This window comes from Staurois parvus, unplaced genomic scaffold (genome assembly GCF_062004578.1).
Source record: "Staurois parvus isolate SC_StPar_1 unplaced genomic scaffold, SC_StPar_1.0 ptg000232l, whole genome shotgun sequence".
NCBI lineage: Eukaryota > Metazoa > Chordata > Amphibia > Anura > Ranidae > Staurois > Staurois parvus.
Window position 1 is genome coordinate 6,888,291 of NW_028318028.1, and position 24,394 is coordinate 6,912,684.

A 24,394-nucleotide genomic window follows, 5' to 3' on the forward strand; every position below is an offset into this window, starting at 1 on the left:
AGACTTTACTGAAACACTATACCAGGAGATACACCAACACCCTTTATCAAAATGTCTGTCCTAAAACACTGGTGGATCTTCTGGTACAGAACTCTCCTATTTGGACTATGACTGTTGGCTTATTCTGCTTGTTGAAGCCACATAGACTCGACAATTCCTCTCTGTTTAAGATGAAAAACACAGTTCTATGTGTCAGTACCACTCCACCCCTACGATTATGTCACCATTCCAAGCATTATATGATCCATTGAACAGCCTTTTACAGTCAGGTCCATAAATATTGGGACATCGACACAATTCTAACATGTTGGGCTCTATACACCACCACAATGGATTTGAAATGAAACAAACAAGATATGCTTTAACTGCAGACGGTCAGCTTTAATTTGAGGGTATTTACATCCAAATCAGGTGAACGGTGTAGGAATTACAACAGTTTGCATATGTGCCTCCCACTTGTTAAGGGACCAAAAGTAATGGGACAGAATAATAATCATAAACCAAACTTTCACTTTTTAATACTTGGTTGCAAATCCTTTGCAGTCAATGACAGCCTGAAGTGTGGAACGCATAGACATCACCAGATGCTGGGTGTCATTCCTGGTGATGCTCTACCAGGCCTCTACTGCAACTGTCTTCAGTTCCTGCTTGTTCTTGGGGCATTTTCCCTTCAGTTTTGTCTTCAGCAAGTGAAATGCATGCTCAATCGGATTCAGGTCAGGTGATTGACTTGGCCATTGCATAACTTTCCACTTCTTTCCCTTAAAAAACTCTTTGGTTGCTTTTGCAGTATGCTTTGGGTCATTGTCAATAAATACAAGAGAACCAGTTCCATTGGCAGCCATACATGCCCACGCCATGACACTACCACCACCATGCTTCACTGATGAGGTGGTATGCTTAGGATCATGAGCAGCTCCTTTCCTTCTCCATACTCTTCTCTTCCCATCACTCTGGTACAAGTTGATCTTGGTCTCATCTGTCCATAGGATGTTGTTCCAGAACTGTGAAGGATTTTTTAGATGTCGTTTGGCAAACTCTAATCTGGCCTTCCTGTTTTTGAGGCTCACCAATGGTTTACATCTTGTGGTGAACCCTCTGTATTCACTCTGGTAAAGTCTTCTCTTGATTGTTGACTTTGACACACATACACCTACCTCCTGGAGAGTGTTCTTGATCTGGCCAACTGTTGTGAAGGGTGTTTTCTTCACCAGGGAAAGAATTCTTCGGTCATCCACCACAGTTGTTTTCCGTGGTCTTCTGGGTCTTTTGGTGTTGCTGAGCTCACCGGTGCGTTCCTTCTTTTTAAGAATGTTCCAAACAGTTGTTTTGGCCACACCTAATGTTTTTGCTATCTCTCTGATGGGTTTGTTTTGTTTTTTCAGCCTAATGATGGCTTGCTTCACTGATAGTGACAGCTCTTTGGATCTCATCTTGAGAGTTGACAGCAACAGATTCCAAATGCAAATAGCACATTTGAAATGAACTCTGGACCTTTTATCTGCTCATTGTAATTGGGATAATGAGGGAATAACACACACCTGGCCATGGACCAGCTGAGAAGCCAACTGTCCCATTACTTTTGGTCCCTTAACAAGTGGGAGGCACATATGCAAGCTGTTGTAATTCCTACACCGTTCACCTGATTTGGATGTAAATACCCTCAAATTAAAGCTGACAGTCTGCAGTTAAAGCACATCTTGTTCGATTCATTTCAAATCCATTGTGGTGGTGTATAGAGCCAAAAATGTTAGAATTGTTTTGATGTCCCAATATTTATGGATCTGACTGCATCTCACCAATCATCCGAGTCATCAGTTGTACCAGAAGATACATCGGATTCCAAATTTGAAAAATGTTTTTGGTTGTGAGATCTGCAGTGCAAAACCAGACTAAACTTCCTAGTGAACCTCTTCTTGCACTTCTCACACTTGAAGGGTTTCTCCCCAGTGTGGATTCTTATGTGCCTATTGAGATGATTTTTCCGAACAAAACTTTTCAAACACTCGGGGCACTTGTGCGGCTTCAGCCCTGTGTGGGATCTCTCATGGACAGTAAGTTGGGTCCTGTTGACAAATTGTTTCCCGCACTCGGAACAGGTGAAGGGCTTCACCCCTGTGTGGGATCTCTCGTGGACAGTAAGGTGGGCCTTGTTGATAAACTGTTTTCTGCACTCAGAACATTCAAAAGGCCGTTCTCCTGTATGGGTCCTCATGTGCCGGTCCAGTTCTACCTTGTCTCGGAAGCTTTTCTCGCACTCGGTACATTTGTAGAGTTTCTTTCCAGCATGGAGGGCTTCGTGTCTTCTGTAATGGCCAGCTTGTTTGAAGGTCTTCTTGCACAGTGGACATGTAAACTGTGGCTTCTCCTTCTCGCCTTGAACAACCTTGGTTGGCTCCTTGGCTTTACTCAATCGCTTGTCACTGCTGCAAGTCTTCGAGGGTTTAAAGTCAGAGCCGCTGCCTGACTTTAACCAAGACTTTTTTCTTGGTCTCTTTACATTTTCTTCTGAATTCTCGGGATCAAAACTTATACTGCCTTCTGAATCCACGTTCATTTTTTTGATCTCCCAAATTTTTAGTTCACCTTTAATATAACGTAGAACACTTCTAAGGGATGTATGTAATGTCCCTGCTTGATAGTAGATGGTGGCACCAGATTAATGAAATGTTGAACATCAATGTTGTCTTTGCCTTGTGGGTTACAGTCACAAGCATATTAACTCAAGTACTTCCACCGAATATTCTCTTCTTAAGATTTTTTTGTCCATTATCTGCAAAAACAAAATTGAGAAGATTGTTGGGAGTGATTGTTAGACATTCAGGTGAAATTTTTTCTTTTAGTTTTGGAGGAAAGAGGTTAGAATGTCTGCAAGTGGTGGTGATAGGCAAGATACAGTGAAGTAAATAAGTATTTGATCCCCTGCTGATTTTGAATGTTTCAAAGAAATGATCAGTCTAAAAATCGAATGGTAGGTGTAGTGTAACACTGAGAGACAGAATAGCAATAAAAAATTCAAAAGAAATGCATGTCTAACAAATTATGCACTGATTTGCATGTTTATGAGGGAAATAAGTATTTGATCCCCTATCATTCAGCAGGATTTCTGGCTACCAGGTGTCTTTCATACAGGTAACAAGCTGAGATTAGAAGCAGTCTCTTAAAGGGAGTGCTGCTAATCTCATTTTGTTACCTGTAAAAAAGACACCTGTCCACAAGAGCAATCAAACAATCAGATTCCAAACTCTCCACCATGGCAAAGACCAAAGAGCTGTCCAAGGATGTCAGGGACAAGATTGTAGACCTACACAAGGCTGGACTGGGCTACTAAACTATCGCCAAGCAGCTTGGTGAGAAGGTGACAACAGTTGGTGCAATCATTCACAAATGGAAGAAACACAAAACAACTGTCAGTCTCCCTAGGTCTGGTGCACCAAGCAACATCTCACCTCATAGAGTGTCAGTGATCATGAGAACCGTGAGGAATCATCCCAGAACTACACGTGAGGATCTTGTCAATGATCTCCAGGCAGCTGGGACCACAGTCACCAAGAAAACAATTGGTAACAAACTACGCCAACAAGGATTGAAATCTTGCAGTGCCCGCAAGGTCCCTCTGCTCAAGAAAGCACATGTCCAGGCCCATCTGAAGTTTGCCACTGAACATCTGAATGATGCAGAGGAGGACTGGTTGAAAGTGTTGTGGTCAGATGAGACCAAAATCGAGCTCTTTGGAATCAACTCAACTCGCCGTGTTTGGAGGAGGAGGAATGCTGCCTATGACACCAAGAACACCATCCCAACTGTCAAACATGGTGGTGGGAACATTCTGTTTTGGGGGTGTATTTCTGCCAGGGGGACAGGACAACTGCACCGCATCAAAGGGACGATGGACGGGGCAATGTACCTTCAAATCTTGGGTGAGAACCTTCTTCCCTCAACCAGGGCATTGAAAATGGGTCGTGGATGGGTGTTCCAGCATGACAATGACCCAAAACACACAGCCAAGGCAACAAAGAAGTGGCTCAAGAAGAAGCACATTAAGGTCCTGGAGTGGCCTAGCCAGTCTCCAGACCTTAATCCGATTGCAAATCTGTGGAGGGAGCTGAAAGTTTGAGTTGCCAAACGTCAGCCACCAAACCTTAATGACTTGGAGGATCTGCCAAGAGGAGTGGGCCAAAATCCCTCCTGAGATGTGTACAAACCTGGTGGCCAACTACAGGAAACGTCAGATCTCTGTGATTGCCAACAAGGGATTTGCCACCAAGTACTAAGTCATGTTTTGTGAAGGGGATCAAATATTTATTTCCCTCATGAACATGCAAATCACTGCATCATTTGTTAGACATGCATTTCTTTTGAATTTTGTGTTTCTATTCTGTCTGTCAGTGTTACAATACACCTACCATTCGATTTTTAGACTGATCATTTCTTTGTGAGTGGGCAAACATTCAAAATCAGCAGGGGATCAAATACTTATTTCCTTCACTGTAGGAGATCCTTTTGAAGGATAACTCAACTTTCACAGAAAACAAATACAGCATACACAGCATCTCTGAGCTCTGGCAGGCAGGGGGCCGGGATCTGATGTCACACACTGCAGAGCACAGAGAGGAGAGCCAAGTGTACCTTGAGATCTGAGTGGAGGGAAAGGAGACATCTCCTCCTACACAGACCGTAGGGAAACATGCACAGCTGAGACTGTCTATTCCCTGCTGTGTGCTGGAGGGGGTGGAGCCATCCCCAGGATTCTGTGGTGTCGGCATAGACTGCCAGGAGTGACTCATACCGATAGCAGAAAGTAGAGACAGCAGATAGCAACCACACTCAATGATTTGGATTGAGGCTAGTACATACTACAGCGGGATATGCTTTGTTCACTTTTCATTTAGGAGATTTCAACCACTTAAAAGCTTTCTGGGATATCAGCAAATTTTAAAAAGTGAAGGCACACTAGTAAGTCCAATTAGCAGCATGTCACTACCTGAACTTATCTCTATTATTTACATCTAACAGGTTTATTGCACTCCTGGAGTCTACACTCTGGGTTGTGAGGAGAAAAGCACACGGCAGCTATGCCCACCCCTCCCCTGCCTAGTCTTCATATTTAATATAATACAAAGGCTTCTGTGATTGGACAGGAGGAGAGAGACTGGCATTGCAGGTTCATATTTAAGGAACTGAGATCAGAGCTCAGTAAGCTGTCTTTCTGAAGCACAAAAAAACCTGTCAGATGTAATTTAAAGTGCTACGTCCATGGGGTGGCATGCACCTCACTGGACTCAACTCGTGGTATGCCTTCACTTTTTACAAAATAGCTGAATTCCTCTAGATCAGCTTTAAATACTTCTAAAGGGATGCAGAAACTGCAGCTTTTTCACTAGAACACAGAGATTGCAGCAGCTGATTACCATTGAGAGCGCTCTCAGCACAGAAACCTCTGCTGCCCATGGACTCACAAGCACGGTGCCTTTCTTTGCCACGGCACATATACATTACATGGGTGACGACAATCGTTTAACAAACGCTACAGATTTTAAAAGAATGAAAATGAGTTCTGAAATGACCCATTTTAGCACCTATGTGGGATTTTAGTGATTGGTTATACACCTACTAATAGTAAGGCATGCTCCAATTCTATGCAGCAATATCGCTATGGTAAGTATTTATAGAAAACTTGCATAGTTGTTCATCTATTGAAGCTGTATATAAATCTGTTCTGTGTGAATGGGGTGTGTATGTATGAATGTGAGTTTAGGGACCTTAGATTGTACACCCGTTGAGGGTCAAGGACTGATGGGAATGTACAATATATATGTGAAGCGCTGCGTAATTTGATGGCGCTATAGAAGTACTTGAAATAAATGGGGAAAAAATGGAATGTTCTCCAGCTCTGCACATGTTAATGGGAAAATACCGCATTATGGCCACTAGATGGCACTATTACAAGAAATGACCCTCTGCGCCATCTAGTGGCCACATTGCGGTATTATCCCCAGTCATATATTCGATCTGCAGAGACTACAGCCTGAGTATATTCGACTTTGCCCCATTGCTACAAAATGAATTTACACAGAGCTAAGCAATTTTTTTTATATAAATACACCCCCTATAACTTTATTAAACCCTACTGCTGACAACACTAAAATAATTAGTACATGGCAGTCCCTGCACATCTTATATGGAAATGTAGTGATCGGGTGTATATCTATGTTACAGCGCAACTAAAAGGGAAACCTTTTTTGGATGTGGAGAGATATTAGAGCACCTGTCAGGTTTCTATTGCTGTCAGTGCACCTGTTAGAGAGATTCACCCTATTCATCTCCATTATCAACAAAAGTAAAAGAAAATCCCAAATTTGAGGTTGTTCCTGAGACAGTAATAGAGGGGAAATCTTCTAACAGGATACTAGTTCTGGTGACAACCCAGGATTCCCTCACTTGGAGGGATTTCTTCTCACTTCCTGTTTTGGGACAGGAAATGAAGGGAAATTTCCCCCATGAGACGGAGATGGCAAAATAAAAACTGACAGAGGTTATAGTCCTGCCTTACTCTGTGCAATAAAAAAGAAAACGTTTTGCCTTTAGTTACACTTTATTAATAAAACCCCTACATTGTATTTTTATTACATCATGTAATTATCAGTATCTGACCCTCCAGGGGTGGGGGTGGCAGTGCCTGCTCTTACCTCCTCCATGTGCAGGATCTGGGGAAAGGGCAGAGACACAGCTCACCACCATACAAACTCATGATCACAGCATGCAACTCTCCAGTTTCGGGCCAACATACACTTGGAGATCAGCCTGGAGCCTGATTTGTGCGGAGAAAATACAGGAGACGTTGCTAGTGCAGTAGTTGGATAGTCGCGTAGTGATTGGCTCACTAGCCTTAAACCCGTCCGTGATTGGAGGAGATCGCTAGTGGTATGCGCGCATTAATTCTCTGATTGGCAGAGGCCGCGGAAGTCGTTGCTGGAACGCACCCTGCATTTCCGTACTTCCTCTCCCTGCACTGCGATTGGTGCATACTGCTGTTGGAACGCACAGAATGTTTCCGGGCTTCTGGCTCGCTCGGTGATTGGTGGAGACCGGTGCTGAAACGCAGGCTGTGTTTGGTTTTCTGCTGATAGTGCTGAGCTCCTTGTGTTGGGTCTCCATGCCGGCTGGGGAGGCAGAGGCAAGGTCAGCCCGGGCTGGTAGGGAGTAGAACTGGGTTGGCTATGATTGGGAGGCAGGAAGGAATAGACAGGAAAAGCGGAGACATTAAAGAGAACCTGTCAGTACTGAGTTGGGTTTAAAGTGCCATCTTTTCATGGTGAACCTAAACAGCCAATCAGATTTTTGCTGCCAGTCATATGACTGCAGTGTTCTTAAAGCGGAGTTCCAGCTGGAAAAAAAAGAAGTCAACAGCTAAAAAAACTACAGCCACTTACCTGTCCCTCGGTCCAGCAGTGTCCTCACCGCGGCTGGTTTCACCGGTCGTCTTCTCTCCCTGGTGCCGGCATCTTTAGTGTGGGCACCCAGCTGTGACAGCTTGCGGCTTCACAGCCGGGTGCCTACTGCACATGCGCGAGAAGCATTGCACTTTGTGAATGGCCCCATAGTCTTCTGGGACCTGTCACGTGTCCCACAAGACTACGAGGAGAGAGAGGAGAGGACAACTTCCGATTCCGATCATCTAGGCGATTGCATCGAAAGTGGGAGCGGGTACCTGTCAAATCCGGGTACCCGCTTCCCAAAGGTGCCAATCCTTAATGGGGAGCGGGGGACAAAGGCTTAAAGCGGAACTTCCCCTTTTGGGTGGAGCTCTGCTTTAAGGCTGAACTCCAGGAAGATAGAAAAACCACAAATGAATACAGTTCTGTGATCATTAAATGAACTAACCAGGAGCATGCTGATTGGAGGGGAGAGCAAAGAGATGAGATCTTGCTGTAAAAGTGACAGCCATCCGGGCCACTTTAACAAGAAAGCTGAAGGCCAGCACTAAAAATCATTATCAGAAGCATGGCTGCAGCCAGGATCCTGCTGTGACTACTTCCTGCCCAGGATGTTCCTATATGCACGCTGAGCCGCAAGCGGTTAATACATGCAAAGAAATACCTATTTCTTCTGCAAGAAAGTGAGCTTGAAATATTTTGTGGTCTCTGCCTCTGCTGTGCTGTAATCTCGAGATGTGTTAGTAGCCCTGCCTAGTTCACCTCAGTAGACTACAAAACACCTCCCCCCAGGGGCGGACTGACAACTCATGGGGCCCCTGGGCAATAAGGGATCATGGGGCCCCTTGTGTCCTCGCCCACACTTAAACCACACCTAAAAAAGCCTATGTAGGGTAACAAGGACATATCATGGGGCCCCTTACTGACCCCGGAGACTCGGGCAGTGCCCGAGTTTTGGAATGGTCAGTCCGCCCCTGACTGCCCCATATACATACCTGGGACTACTGTATTGAAAATCATAATTCTCTAATTCATAATAGCTGATGTGGGTAATGTACATGTACCCTTTTAGATTGTAAGCTCCACAAGCAGGGACCCCTTATTCCTTCTGTACTGAAATGTATTGTAATTGTACTGTCTCCTTTATATTGTAAAGTGCTGCGCAAACTGTTGGTGCTATATAAATCCTGTATAATAATAATAATGTACAGTGCAGGAGGGTCCAGGGTAGATAACAAACGTAGTACAGGAATTTGGTATTCACCTCTACACCCCCTTCTTCCATCCACAGTTGTCACTGCTGCATCCCCCTTCCTCCATTCACAGTTGTCACCTTTGCATCCCCCTTCCTCTGGTCACAGGTGTCACCTCAGCATCTCCTTTCCTCTATTCACAGTTGTCACCTTAGCCTCCCCCTTCTTCTATTCACAGTTGTCACCTTTGCATCCCCCATTCACAGTTGTCACCTCTGCATCCTCCTTCCTCCATTCACAGTTGTCACCTCTGCATCCTCCTTTCACAGTTGTCAGCTTTGCATCCCCCTTCCTGCATTCACAGTTGTCACCTTTGCATCCCCCTTCCTGCATTCACAGTTGTCACCTCAGCATCCCCCTTCCTCCATTCACAGTTGTCACCTCAGCATCCCCCTTCCTCCATGCACAGTTGTCACCTCTGCATCCTCCTTCCTCCATTCACAGTTGTCAGCTTTGCATCCCCCTTCCTGCATTCACAGTTGTCACCTTTGCATCCCCCTTCCTGCATTCACAGTTGTCACCTCAGCATCCCCCTTCCTCCATTCACAGTTGTCACCTCAGCATCCCCCTTCCTCCATGCACAGTTGTCACCTCTGCATCCTCCTTCCTCCATTCACAGTTGTCACCTCTGCATCCTCCTTTCACAGTTGTCACCTTTGCATCCCCCTTCCTGCATCCACAGGTGTCACCTCAGCATCCCCCTTCTTCTATTCACAGTTGTCACCTTTGCATCCCCCTTCCTCCATTCACAGTTGTCACCTCTACATCCTCCTCCCTCCATTCACAGTTGTCACCTCTGCATCCTCCTTTCACAGTTGTCACCTTTGCATCCCCCTTCCTGCATCCACAGGTGTCACCTCAGCATCCCCCTTCTTCTATTCACAGTTGTCACCTTTGCATCCCCCTTCCTCCATTCACAGTTGTCACCTCTACATCCTCCTCCCTCCATTCACAGTTGTCACCTCTGCATCCTCCTTTCACAGTTGTCACCTTTGCATCCCCCTTCCTGCATTCACAGGTGTCACCTCAGCATCCCCCTTCCTCCATTCACAGTTGTCACCTCAGCATGCCCCTTCCTCCAATCACAGTTGTCACCTTTGCATCCCACTTCCTCTATTCACAGTTGTCACCTTTGCATCCCCTTTCCTCCATTCACAGTTACCACCTTTGCATCTGACTTCCTACATTCACAGTTGTCACCATTGCATCCCCTTTCCTCCTTTCTCTGTTGTCACCTCAGCATCCCTCTTCCTCTGTTGTCACCTTTGCATTCCCCCCCCCCCCGTTCACAGTTGTCACCTTTGCATCCAACTTCCTCTATTCACAGTTGTTACCTTTGCATCCCCCTTCCTCCATTCTCAGTTGTGACCCCCGCCCTCGCTGAAGCATCACTTCTTCAGCTGTGTTCTTGCACAGGATACAACGTCATCCCTCTTCCTTCCAGCAGACACAGTTTTTTCTCTCTAAACACTATGCATAGTAACTAATGACACACCATGATGATGAAGCCAACCAGGAAAGGCCTGACATTGTCACATGACAGTATCACGAGGTCCCATGTGGCAACAGTATCAGGAGGTGGTGTGATGGTTACACATTGCAGTGAATGAGTGCTTACATGGGACCATATCTATTTCTCTCACTGTGGCTGTCACCATCACCCCGCCACATCATGTTTATAACCCATGCAGACCACCTATACCAGAGTTTGCACCAAGCCCCAGTTCACACCAGTGAACACTTGTCATGTGACTTGAGAGTCCAAAGTCACTTGACAATTCGCACTCCATTAGCAGCAATGGAACTGTTCAAATCGATGCGAATCACGTCACAGCGATTTTGAAAAAGGTTCCTTCACTATTTCATTGTGGCTTCATTGCAGCTTGCATTGACATCTGTTAAATGAAGTTGCACTTAGTGTCAGCAAGGCACAACGAAGTCACACAAAATAGTCAGCTTTGAAGTTGCGAGATTTCAGTGCTCCACTTGTGTGAACCAGGGCTAATTCTGATAATGATCTGGCAACCAAATTCTAGAATTGCCAAGTCAATTCCGGCATGTTTTTGGGTATGTCCATTTATTATTTGTTCTCTAGTCCATATCAGAAGAACTAATCTTCATTCCTGAGCACAAGAGAGGAAAACCTGAATAGTTTAATCTTGGTGATCCTGCCAGTAACACACTTCCTGTCCTAGGGTGACAACTCTGCTCCACAATAGATATGATACAATGAGTGTTGTCACTCTAGGACAGGAAGTTTGTTACTGGCAGGATCACCAAGATGAAACTACTCAGGTTTTCCTCTCTTGTGCTCAGGAATGAAGCTTTGTTCTGGGTCACTGACTCAGCCAATCTTTTCTCTTTCCCAACTGTGCTGCCAGTCACTAGAAGGAAAGAGGAACAAAGTGCAGCATTTTCACAATGCCCAACCTGTGCAGCTTCCATGATTTATAAGGGTCCTCCTATCAAGGCTACACTGTGGTATTGGTCAAAGCAGTGAGAACTGCAGTTCAAGGTTTCTAAATGCAAATAATGTACTAAGGGAAAGAGAATCCTCTGATTATTGGGGGTACAGTGTTAGCTAGAACTATAGAAGAAAAGATTTCAGGGTGCTTATTTCAGATTATTGGAAAAGTCAATAGAATTCTACCAGGAGGTCCTGTATCCTTCATATGTGCAGTCTTGTGGATAGAAGGAAAGGGGGAGCTTTATTAAAAAGATGTGATTAAGGATCAGGAGGGCAATATTTTCAATATGAAGCAAAGACCAAGAACACAGGGATATGGCCTCAAACTAGCAGGAGGAAAGGTCAAAGCTAACCTTAGAAAGAATTATGTTGCTGAAAGAGTAGTTGATACTTGGAAGAGCCTTCCAGCAGAGGTAGTGAATCAGTCAACAGTTGCTTGGGACAAACATCGATCTATACTCAAAGAAGTAGAAGGGGCAGACTTGATGAACCACTTGTTCTTCATCTTATGTTTCTGTGCTACAAAGGAATGACGAGTCGTGGCCCTGTAGCAGTACTTATAGGGCCGAAGGTAAGCGGTTAATAAGGCTTACAAGTAGGTCCTGTAAATAGCTCCTAATTGCGAACTGTTTAGGAGATACTGTAGAGATGCCAGTTACATGCGCACTGCACTCTCAACACACGGTGTGCCGTCCATTGAGAGACCTGTGCCGTGGCCGAAACACCCTTCGCACATGCTCAGAAGTGACGACATCGCGGCTCGTCCAATCAGATGGCAGCAGCTCGCAAACTTGGAAGGAAGATCAGGTGAAGAAGGAAGTGATGGATACAAGCACATTATGTTCTTAACTTGCAGTGAGATTTTTTTTTTATTTTTTTTGGTGGTTTACTACCACTTGAAGTGATTGGGTGTACATCTACTTTAATAATAGCCTGCACGGTATTTATATTACATCATGTCATTGATTATCAGTCTCTGACCCTCCAGGGGTAGCAGTGCCTGCTCTTACTTCATGTGCAGGATCTGGGGAAAGGGTAGAGACACAGCTCACCACCATACAAACTCATGATCACAGCATGCAACTCTGCTGCTGACCTCCAACTCATACTTGAAAATCAGCTTAGAATCTGATTGGTGCGGAGAAAATACAGGAGACGCTGCTGGTGCAATAGTTAGATAGTCGCGCAGTGATCGGATCAGTAGCCTTAAAACCCGCCCGTGATTGGTGGAGAACTCTGGTGGAAATGCACGCTTTAATTTTTGATTGGCAGAGGCCGCGGTGTGGTTGGTGGAAATTGCTATTGGAACGCACTGTGCATTTCCGGGTTTCGTTCTTTCGCACTGCGATTGGAGCAATCTGCTACTGGAACGCACACAATGTTTCCGGGCTCGCTCGTTGATTGGTGGAGGCTGGCGCTGGAACGCACGCTGTTTCCGGTTTTCTGCTGTCAGCGCTGAGCGGCTCGTGGTGGGGTTCCATGCCGGGGAGGCAGAGGCAAGGTCAGCCCGGGCTGGAGGGGAGTAGAACTGGGTTGGCTGTGACTGGTAGGCAGAAAGTAATAGACAGGCAAGGCGGAGACACTCAAGAGAAACTGTCAGCACTGAGTTGGGTTTATTTAAAATGCTATTTTTCATGGTGAATCATATCAGCCAATCAGATTTTAGCTACGACTCATCTGAATGTCCTGTTCTTAAAGCTGAGCTCCAAGGGGATGTATGAGAGATGAGTGCACTTCTGTGATCATTAACCACTTGTCCTCCAGAGGATCCCCCCCTTCCTGATCAGGCCATTTTTTGTGTTACGGCACTGCGTTACTTTAATTGACAATTGCGTGGTCGTGCAACGCTGCACCCAAATTAAGTTTATGCCCTTTTTCCCCCACAAATAGAGCTTTCTTTCGGAGGTATTTTATTGTCTGTGTGTTTTTTATTTTTTGTGCTATAAACAAAAAAAGACTGACAATTTTGAAAAAAATCCCCAATATTTTGGACTTTTGGCTATTAACCTCCCTGGCGGTATTCCCGAGTGCAGCTCGGGGTAAAGTTTCTGTACCAAAAGCGGTAACCCCGAGCTACACTCGGGCTTACCATGCAGCGCTGCATAGGGAGTGCCTGCAGCACTTACCTTGTCCTTTGCTCCCGTGATGCGTCCCCTGCAGCGTCTCCGGCCATCTCCTCCGGCCGATGCCGGCATCCGGCTTCTGTGTTCCGGTCCCTGTGACGTCGGGACGTACGGGCGGCGGCGGGAAATTTGAAAATTTAAAAAAATTTCATTTTTTTCCAAACAAATTTTACATAGTAAAACATTGCTGTATCAAACCATTTCACATACATTTTGTCCCGAGTGCTTTGCCCTGTGCCCTGCCTGCATTTTGCCTGGAAACTGAGAAAAGTCCATGGCGTCCAAAAAGTGTCCCTTTAGCTCAAAAGATCAAAAGTTTAGATCAGCTAGAGAACAGCGATAGTAAATCAGAACCACTTGCAGAATTGAGTGATAATGATTCGTGGGGAAATTCGTCATCAGACACTGAAAACGATTTTGCGACTTTGCTCAGCAATGTGCAAACTTGGCGCTATATTTCAAATTTCAGTGTTTTTGGTTTGATTATATTATTGAATTAAATGTATTATTATTATATTATTTTTTATGATTATTTATTAAATTATAATTTATGATTTCGTGTTTCAAATTTTATCATACCCGGGATGTTTAATAGACTCTTGTTCGGACAGATTTCAGTGACTTATTACTAAAAATTACAGCCTACAATAAAGAAACTACAGATTTCCATGCAAAATAATGGTACCGCTTTCAGTACCAAAAATCTGAAATAATCAGACCGCTAGGGAGGTTAAACATATCCAGTAAAAAATTTAAAAAAATCAAATTTCATCAGAAATGTATTCTGCTACATGTCTTTGCTAAAAAAAATCCCAATATGTGTAAATTATTTGGTTTATGTGAAAGTTATAGCATTTACTAATGGTGGTATATATACTGGAATTGTTGTTATATTTTTGTTTTTATTACTAGTAATGGCGGTGATCAGTGACTTATAGCGGGACTGCGGGCGGCATTCTGACACTGGGTGGGAACTGACTAACTGCCACTCACATCCCCAGTGACACTAATATAGTGATCAGTGCTAATAAAAGCACTGACACGGTACTAATGACACTGGGCAGGAAGAGGTTAACATCTGGGGCCATCAAAGGGTCAACTGTGTGTGTTTTACATCATGTGCTGTGTGTGTTTTACTAGGGAAACTCACTGCTGTGCAGAGAAATACACAGTAGCATGTGCTTGCTTTTACAAGAGAGACTTGTGTTGTTTACACACAGGTCTCTCCCCTGTCAGTGTTACTCAGCAATCGTCGGGTACCAGCAGGGAATCTGCGGCCGGGACACAGCGATTGACAGCTGTAGCCACCATCGGCGGCGTGGGTAGGGCGGCACGCTCCCCCTACCCGGAAATGCAAACCACATGTATATGTGATTTTGTGCAGTCGTGCCGCCCTCTAGCAGTAGTTCTACTATAGGGCGGTAGGGAAGCGATTAAACATACTTTGTAAATACAAGCACAGTAAGTACCTGAATGTCACTTGATATCGGCCCCTGTACAGCAGAGCTCAGACTCACAGGAGTGGTAGAGAGATGAGCTCATCACTGTGCTGCTTCTGCTTTCATGATCCAGTCACAGGCTGGGGGGTGGGTCCAGCATGACTTGGGCTCAGAGGAAGCGGGTTAAATGATGCTGGTTTTCAGAATGAGGACATCTAGTGGTAGAAAAAGTCCTTCAGGGGGAATCTCCAGATTAGAGATGAATTTGGAGTGTCTTCTGTACTCATCTCCAACCCAAACTCCTATTGTTTTGTAGACGTGAGCCAGCCACAACTCATTGAAGTATAATAAATGTTCCTGTATTTCCTCCCAGACATTGCACTGTGCACACCTTCTCATTGGATCAGTGCTTTAACCCCGTGTACTGCCAGATCTGTATGTTGTATGGACCTGACAGTGGAGGGGTTGTACACACACTCTCCTAGATTGTAAGCTCCAAGGAGCAGGGCCCTCCTATCTCTCTTGTATTGAACTGTATTGTCTCCCGTTATAATGTACAGCACTGAGCAAACTGTTGGCGCTTTATAAATCCTGTATAATAATAATAATTGTGGCTGCAGCCAGTGTGCATATCTGAGAACCCGACTGCCAGCTGACAGATAGAAGCGCTTGGGCGGCTCTGCACACATCCCCCCCCCATGCTCATCCCTGCCATGTCTCAGACTCCGAGAACCTGTCACCAAAAAATAGGGGACTTTTTCCCCCTTATGTCAGCCTTCACTAAATGGCGGACCGCCTGGAAGCCCAGTCTGAACCAAAAGCCCACCATTCTGCTCTGCTGGATCCTTACTAAGCTGCAGTCATTGGTTGTTAGGATTGCCGGCATTATACCAACCAATGATTTCACGTGTGTGCCCCGCCCCCTGTAGCACGCTTCTTCTTCCAGCTCCCGCCTCCCACCTGGCTCTGATGGAATTTACTGATCTATAGATAGACTCTTATGGGGGAATCTGATGTATGGGGACACCTGATGTGAAGGAACACTGGTGGGGGAACCTCATGTATGGTGACACCTGATTTAAGGGGGGTACTCTAATGGGAGTAACTGAACTAAGAGGTACCCCGAGGGGGACACCTTATGTAAGGTGGTTCTTTTTTTCTTTTACTTGAAAAGAGAAATATGGACTTCGTCTGGAAGCAAATTTTAGCAACTGGACTTCCTTGAATTGTAATTCATTACTTCTTCTCTATGTGAGAAAAAAAATGTTAAAGAATTTGTAAACCCAGCATTTCATATTGAAAAAGTATCCTGTTCTCTTTGTATTGCTTCCTTTGTGTGAAATTCCTGGTGTTCCTGCCAGTCTCTCTGATTTTCTATTAAAAAACTGACCACACTAGGCATGAGAGTGCAGCATGGTTAGCTCCCTAGCTGTGCTGAGAACACTGTGTGCTCTCCTCCAATGATCAGACTTGTTCTGACACCACCCCCTACTGCATAGCCATTCACTGGGAAGACCAGTGTTTTGCTGTTTCTCCTCCCCATCTCTCTGTTCTCAGTTACATAAGGAGCATAGAGGGAATTTGATCACTTATAAAACATGGGGGGGGGGGAAGGTATTTATAATGTTTTTATAGCTATAGACAAATGCATTTTATTTCTATTGTAAACGGAATGGGTTGTTTTACAATGTGAGGGTTTATATATACTTGTAAAAACTGATATTAAAAGGATTTTTTTAAACCATAACAAACATGTTATACTTACCTGCTGTGTGCAGTGGTTTTGCACAGAGCAACCCTGATCCTCTTTTTCTAAGTTCCCCCACCAGCGCTCCTCGCTCCTCCTTTTTGCCAAGTGCCCCCACAGCTGCTGCTCTGCGTGTCCATTCACACCGTCCCCGCCCCCCTCCCCATTGGCTCACTGGCTGTGATTGACTGTCTCAGCCAATGAGGAGGGAGAGTCCCTGGAGAGCTAAGGCTCTCATGCAGATCGCTGGATCGTGATGGGGCTCAGGTAAGTATTAGGGGGGCTGGGGGGATGCTGCACACAGAAGGTTTTTTACCATCATGCATAGACAGTAAGCACCAAAGCACTTAAAATTTTCCCGTCCAAAAAAATATTTGAGACCCCCACATACATGTATGTACGAACATAAATGCACAATTCAGGGACAACTATGCATGAAAACAACAATTCTAGCACCAGGGCTCCTGGGTAACTAAACTGGCGACATGTAGGAACCTTTAAAGTGTTGTCTGTGCATAATATAGGGTATTGAAGTTTGCCGCCATTTCACAGGTGCATGCAATTTTAAGGTTTGACATGTTAAGTATCTATATACCCAGCGCAACCTCATCTTTTCAGTTTTACAAACAAAATGAGTAATTTATTACATTTGTATGCCCTAAAATTAACGTAAGTGTTTTTTTTTTACCAATACTTTGCACTCCCTAAACTGTTAAATTAATATCAGCTGGTTCAGTCTCCGCAGATCACCTATTAAAAGGTGTCCCAGTACCAAGGAGTCACACAAGAAACATCTCTCAAGACCTTCACAACCTTATTGTTGCAAAACATACTGATGGCATTGGTTACTAAAGGATTTCTAAACTTCTGAATGTTCCAGTGAGCACTGTTGGGGCCATAATCCAGAAGTGGAAATAACATTATTTCACCATAAACCGGATACGACCAGGTGCTCCTCACAAGATTTCTGACAGAGGAGTGAAAAGAATTATCAGAAGAGTTGTCTAAGAGCCAAGGACCACCCTGTGGAGAGCTTTAGAAAGACCTGGAAATAGCAGGTACAGTTGTTTCAAAGAAAACAATAAATAATACACTCAGCCGCCATGACCTGTATGCACGCTTACCACACAAGACTCCATTGCTGTCAAAAAAACAACATTTAGACAAGCCTGTGACATATTGGGAGAATATAGTTTGGTTAGATGAGACCAAAATTGAACTCTTTGCCATAATTCACACCAAGGTCAAATGGCACTGCACATCACCCCAAAAACACCATCCCAACAGTGACAAGCATACGGCACTGGCAAACGTTATATTACTGCAGGAAGGATGAATGGAAAAATGTACCAAGACATTCTTGGCAAAATCTGCTGCCATCTACCAGGATGATGAAGATGAAACAAGGGTGGGTATTTCAGCAAGATAATGATCCCAAACACAAAGCCAAGGAAAAACTCAATTGACTTCAAAGAAAGAAAATAAAACTGCTAGAATAGTCCAGCCAATCACCTGATTTGAATCCAATTGAAAACCTATGGAAAGAACTAAAGATCAGAGTTCATAGAAGAGGCCGACTGAACCTCCAAGATTTGAAGACTGTTTTGTGTGGAAGAATGGGCTAAAATCACACCTGAGCAATGCATGCGACTAGTTTCTCCATACAGGAGGCATCTTGAAGCTGTCATTACCACCAAAGGGTTTTGTATGAAGTATTAAATACATTTCAGTTAGCGTGTTCAATACTTTTTTCCCTGTGTCATTCCATTTTTATTACGCATAGCTTATTTTCTGAACTTATTTGCTTTGGTTTCTTTGTATGTATGGATTGCATGGGTTGTAACCAACGTGGTGAAAACTTCATGTCAATAGCACCTTTAGAAATATATTTACTGAGAAAAATGGTGACGTGTTCAATACTTCTTTTCCCCACTGTATAATGTTTGGGGGTTCTATGCAATCTTCAGGCCTAAAATGATTTTTTTAAACATGTGCAAAAACATGCAAAAATTACTGGCAGCAAAAGGGTTAAAGGAAACCTGAGAATTTAGGGGGCTTCAACTGCTGATGTCTCTCACTGAAAATGCCAGTTCCCTGACTGTCATTATGATCCATTGGCTTTGGCACTTGCTAAAAGCTACTGATGGATGGATGTAGATCAGAGGTTCCTAACATCGCTCCGATCATACTTACGGTGTACTTTGAAAATACTAAACCTGGAGACAGCCAAAGCGGCTAATTTTTGCTTTTTTTTTAGAATGTTGGCAGTGTGCTTATTTTTCTCAGTAGAGTTTTTTTTCTAACCACATGCTTTCTGGGGTGTATTAAAATATTTCATTTATGTTAAAATCAGCATTTTTTGCAATAAAGTTACTTAGAACCCTCAGACTTTGTATATTATTTGAAAGCAGATGTCTTGGAGAATAAAATGGTGGCTGTTTTAATTTTTCGTGCCACACAATATTTGCACAGCTGTTTATCAAATGCAAAGATAAATTAGGAAAAAATACACTAAAAGTTTTATTGAGCACAAACACACAATAATAATCAATAAATAGATACTGTCAGGGATCTAGGTAGGACCAGAGATGTGTGGACTGACACAGGGAAACAGCAGGCTTCAAGTATGGTGAAATAATAATAAGATTTATTATAGCTGCACAAAATAAACAAACGCAGAGCAAACAAAACCAAACCTTAACTAATACTAATATGTACAAGGCAGCAGGCAAAGGGTAGTCAGGTCACTCGCCAGGTTTGGTAACAGGGGTTCAGATCAGAATAGGGATGTCCAGAAGAGTAGTCAAACGAGCCAGGGGTCAGAGCAGGAGAAGTCAGCAGAGGTCAGGATCAGGCAGGGTCGGCAACAAGTCAGATAGGCAGAAGAACAGGAACACAGGGTACAGGGGCTCATGGGAAACAAACACCAAGGCACTGATCACAGGCCTGCTCCTGCTTAAATACACCTCCTGCAATCAGCCTCAGGTGATGGCTTGATTGCAGGAGTGAGATTCTGGATGCTGAGAGCACCCGCTGGCCAGCCTTGGTACTGCAACCCACAAGGCAGGTGAGTCCCACCACAATTGGCGAGTCCATTCCTGGCAGTACCCCCCCTCAAGGAGCGGCCTCAGGATGCTCTAAACAGTCCGTAATGGCCCTAATGTTCCACCGCCTGGGTCCGGCAACTGGCTGGACATCCCACTGCCGGAATCAAGCGATTGGCTGGGTCTCCTGCTGATAGGCCTATCTTTTTGCAGGAGACCGCAGGAAGGCAGGTTGCTGGACACAGTATTTCCAGAAGCAGGCTGGGCATCAGGAGCCGGCACGTCAGGCTGTGCGTCAGGCTGGGCAGCAGGCAGAGGCACGTCAGGCTGGGCAGCAGGCAGAGGCACGTCAGGCTGGGCAGCAGGCAGAGGCACGTCATCAGGCACCGAGCCATCTGGCAGAACAGCGGGCACCGGGTCACCAAGCTCGACAGCAGGCACCGAGGCATCTGGCGGAACAGCGGGCATCGAGTCATCTGACACGACAGCGGGCACCGAGTCACCAAGCTCGACAGCGGGCACCAAGTCATCTGGCAGAACAGCGGGCACCGAGTCATCTGGCAGAACAGTGGACACCGAGTCATCTGGCACTACAGCGGGCACCGAGTCACCAAGCTCTACAGCGGGCACCGAGTCATATGATTCGACAGCGGGCACCGAGTCATCTGGCAGAACAGCGGGCACCGAGTCAGCAAACTCGACAGCGGGCACCGAGTCATCTGGCACGACAGCGGGCACCGAGTCATCTGGCACGACAGCGGGCACCGAGTCATCTGGCAGAACAGTGGGCACTGAGTCATCTGGCAGAACAGCGGGCACTGAGTCATCTGGCAGAACAGCGGGCACGAGTCATCAAACTCGACAGCGGGCATCGAGTCATCTGGCAGAACAGCGGGCACGAGTCATCAAACTCGACAGCGGGCACCGAGTTATCTGGCAGAACAGCGGGCACCGAGTCAGCAAACTCGACAGCGGGCACCGAGTCATCTGGCACGACAGCGGGCACCGAGTCATCTGGCACGACAGCGGGCACCGAGTCATCTGGCACGACAGCGGGCACCGAGTCATCTGGCAGAACAGCAGGCACTGAGTCACCAAGCTCGACAGCGGGCACCGAGTCATCTGGCACGACAGCGGGCACTGACTCACCAAGCTCGACAGCGGGCACTGAGTCATCTGACTCGACAGCGGGCACCGAGTCATCTGGCAGAACAGCGGGCACCGAGTCACCAAACTCGACAGCGGGCACCGAGTCATCTGGCAGAACAGCGGGCACCAAATCACCAAACTCGACAGCGGGCACCGAGTCATCTGGCACGACGGCGGGCACCGAGTCATCTGGCACGACGGCGGGCACCAAGTCATCTGGCACGACGGCGGGCACCGAGTCACCAAGCTCGACAGCGGGCACGAGTCACCTGGCACGACAGAGGGCACCGAGTCACCAAGCTCGACAGCGGGCACTGAGTAATCTGACTCGACAGCGGGCACCGAGTCATCTGGCAGAACAGCGGGCACCGAGTCACCAAACTCGACAGCGTGCACCGAGTTATCTGGCACGACAGCGGGCAACGAGTCATCTGGCACGACACCGGGCACCGAGTCATCTGGCAGAACAGCGGGCACCGAGTCATCTGGCAGAACAGCGGGCACCGAGTCATCTGGCAGAACAGCGGGCACCGAGTCATCTGGCACGACAGCGGGCACCGAGTCATCTGGCACGACAGCGGGCACGAGTCATCTGGCACGACAGCGGGCACCGAGTCACCAAGCTCGACAGCGGGCACCGAGTCATCTGACTTGACAGTGGGCACCGAGTCATCTGGCAGAACAGCAGGCACCGAGTCATCTGGCAGAACAGCGGGCACCGAGTGACCAAACTCGACAGTGGGCACCGAGTTATCTGGCAGAACAGCGGGCACCGAGTCACCACGCTCGACAGCGGGCACCGGGTCATCTGGCACGACAGCGGGCACCGAGTCATCTGACTCGACAGCGGGCACTGAGTCATCTGGCAGAACAGCGGGCACCGAGTCATCTGACTCGACAGCGGGCACCGAGTCATCTGGCAGAACAGCGGGCACCGAGTCACCAAACTCGACAGCAGGCACCGAGTTATCTGGCAGAACAGCGGGCACCAAGTCACCAAACTCGACAGCGGGCACCGAGTCATCTGGCAGAAGAGTGGGCACCGAGTCATCTGGCACGACAGCGGGCACCGAGTCATCTGGCACGACAGCGGGCACCGAGTCATCTGACTCGACAGCGGGCAGCGAGTCATCAGGCAGAACAGCGGGCACTGAGTCATCTGGCAGAACAGCGGGCACCGAGTCATCAGGCTGGATCACGAACACCGGGTCATCAGGCTGGATCACGAACACCGGGTCATCAGGCTGGGTAGGATCATCAAGCTGGGTAGGATCATCGGGCTGGGTAGGATCATCGGGCTGGGTAGGGATTAATTACTATGCTTACTATGGGGGAATATTACTATACTTACTATGGATGACACATACACATCATTCATCTACTCTTGGTCCGGCCCCCGGGTCCAATATATGAACCCATTGCGGCCGTCAAGTCAAAAAGTTTGCCCACCCCTGACCTAGCCTGTCTGACCAAAGACTGCACTGCGTTTATACAATCCACTAGCACATGTTGTGAACATGCTGAATAATGCTCCAAGAAGCAAGCCGGATCATCCTCCAACAACCATACCAGTGACTGTACTTGATCCACACTGAATGGCGGCGAAAAGTCATCCCTGCTTTCAGGAGTACTTTACAGAGCCAATTCAGCACAAACCTGGATCAATGGCTGCACCTCAAAAAACAACCTGCCCTGATCTACTAGGGAATGAGCAACCCGCATGCACTCTAGCAGCTGATCCCTGGCATACTTCTTCAGAATCTGATAGCCGTATACTCTGTCTTCCAAGACTAGCAGAGACAGGTACTCAACCTCCTTAGGATGCATCCTTCACAAACAACAAGCCAAGATGGCTTCCCTGTGCAGCCACTTCTGGTCAGGAATGGCCTTGGTGTTATGTCAGGGATCTAGGTATGACCAGAGATGTGTGGACTGACACAGCAGGCTTCAAGTATGGTGAAATAATAATAAGATTTATTATAGCTGCACAAAATAAACAAACGCAGAGCAAACAAAACCAAACCTTAACTAATACTAATATGTACAGTGGGGATCGAAAGTTTGGGCACCCCAGCTAAAAATTTGTATTAATGTGCATAAAGAAGCCAAGGAAAGATGGAAAAATCTCCAAAAGGCATCAAATTACAGATTAGACATTCTTATAATATGTCAACAAAAGTTAGATTTTATTTCCATCATTTACACTTTCAAAATAACAGAAAACAAAAAAATGGCGTCTGCAAAAGTTTGGGCACCCTGCAGAGTTAATATCTTGTACTGCCCCCTTTGGCAAGTATCACAGCTTGTAAACACTTTTTGTAGGCAGCCAAGAGTCTTTCAATTCTTGTTTGAGGTATCTTTGCCCATTCTTCCTTACAAAAGTCTTCCAGTTCTTTGAGATTTCTGGGCTGTCTGTCACGCACTGCTCTTTTAAGGTCTATCCATAGATTTTCAATTATGTTGAGGTCAGGAGATTGTGAAGGCCATGGCAAATCCTTCAGTTTACGCCTCTTGATGTAATCCCCCGTGGATTTCGAGGTGTGTTTAGGATCATTATCCATTTGTAGAAGCCATCCTCTCTTTAACTTCAGCTTTTTCACAGATGGCATCAAGTTACCATCCAAAATTTGCTGAAATTTTATTGAATCCATTTTTCCTTCTACTCGTGAGATGTTCCCTGTGCCACTGGCTGCAACACAACCCCAAAGCATGATTGATCCAACCCCATGCTTAACAGTTGGACAGAGGTTCTTTTCATTAAATTCTGTGCCCCTTCTTCTCCAAACGTACCTTTGCTCATTCCGGCGAAAAAGTTCAATTTTAACCTCATCGGTCCACAGAACTTGTTTCCAAAATGCATCAGGCTTGTCTATATGTTCATTTGCAAAGTTCAAACGATGATTTTTGTGGTGAGGACGTAGAAGAGGTTTTCTTCTGATGACTCTTCCATGAAGACCATATTTGTACAAGTATCTCTTTATAGTGGAATAGTGTACCACAACTCCAGTGTCTGCCAGATCTTTCTGGAGGGATCGTGCAGTCAAACGTGGGTTTTGAATTGTATTTCTCACAATCCTGCGAGCTGTTCTGTCTAATATTTTTCTTGGTCTTCCAGATCTTGCTTTAACTTCCACTGTTCCTGATGACTGCCATTTCTTAATTACATTCCGAACAGAGGATATTGACATCTGAAAACGCTTTGCTATCTTCTTATAGCCTTCTCCAGCTTTGTGAGCGTCAACTATTTTCAGTTTCAGTTTTCTAGACAACTGCTTAGAAGAACCCATGGTGCTGATTGTTGGGGCAAGGTCAGATGAGTCTGGGCATTTAAAACCTTTGAGATTGACATCACCTGGCCTTCCAAGACGATGATTGAGAACAATCCATGACACTGGCAGGTCTCAGCTTGGCAAGAGGGGCAGTGCATGCTATAAATTCTGCAGGGTGCCCAAACTTTTGCAGACGCCATTTTTTTGTTTTCTGTTATTTTGAAAGTGTAAATGATGGAAATAAAATCTAACTTTTGTTAACATATTATAAGAATGTCTAATCTGTAATTTGATGCCTTTTGGAGATTTTTCCATCTTTCCTTGGCTTCTTTATGCACATTAATACAAATTTTTAGCTGGGGTGCCCAAACTTTCGATCCCCACTGTACAAGGCAGCAGGCAAAGGGTAGTCAGGTCACTCGCCAGGTTCGGTAACGGGGGTTCAGATCAGAATAGGGATGTCCAGA

At 45.8% G+C, this 24,394-nt stretch overlaps 2 protein-coding genes across 3 annotated transcripts in view; one reads left to right on the top strand and one right to left on the bottom strand.

Moving 5' to 3' along the window:
• Positions 1–399: 399 nt before the first annotated feature.
• Positions 400–6,888, bottom strand: LOC149460315 (uncharacterized). Its single transcript, XM_089679850.1, has 2 exons — positions 6,690–6,888; positions 400–2,773 (listed from the first exon to the last, which is right to left on the bottom strand). Exon 2 carries the CDS (start codon positions 2,555–2,557, stop codon positions 1,796–1,798), a length of 762 nt encoding a protein of 253 aa, XP_089535976.1. The 5' UTR covers positions 2,558–2,773; positions 6,690–6,888; the 3' UTR covers positions 400–1,795.
• Positions 6,889–12,592: 5,704 nt separating this feature from the next.
• The window catches only part of VARS2 (valyl-tRNA synthetase 2, mitochondrial), a 79,210-nt gene continuing 67,408 nt past the window's right edge, over positions 12,593–24,394 (top strand). The window contains exon 1 of one of the 2 annotated variants that reach the window (XM_089679851.1): positions 12,593–12,657. Coding sequence is in view for 1 of the 2 variants with exons in the window: in XM_089679852.1 (XP_089535978.1) it covers positions 12,636–12,657 (22 nt within the window). In the remaining variant the exon portion in view is untranslated. The remainder of the gene's footprint in view (positions 12,658–24,394) is intronic. The other variant, XM_089679852.1, reaches the window with a different exon arrangement.

Bases quoted from the DNA above. Each gene is read 5' to 3' on its own strand.
- LOC149460315 (XM_089679850.1), bottom strand. From the start codon at position 2,557: ATGAACGTGGATTCAGAAGGCAGTATAAGTTTTGATCCCGAGAATTCA.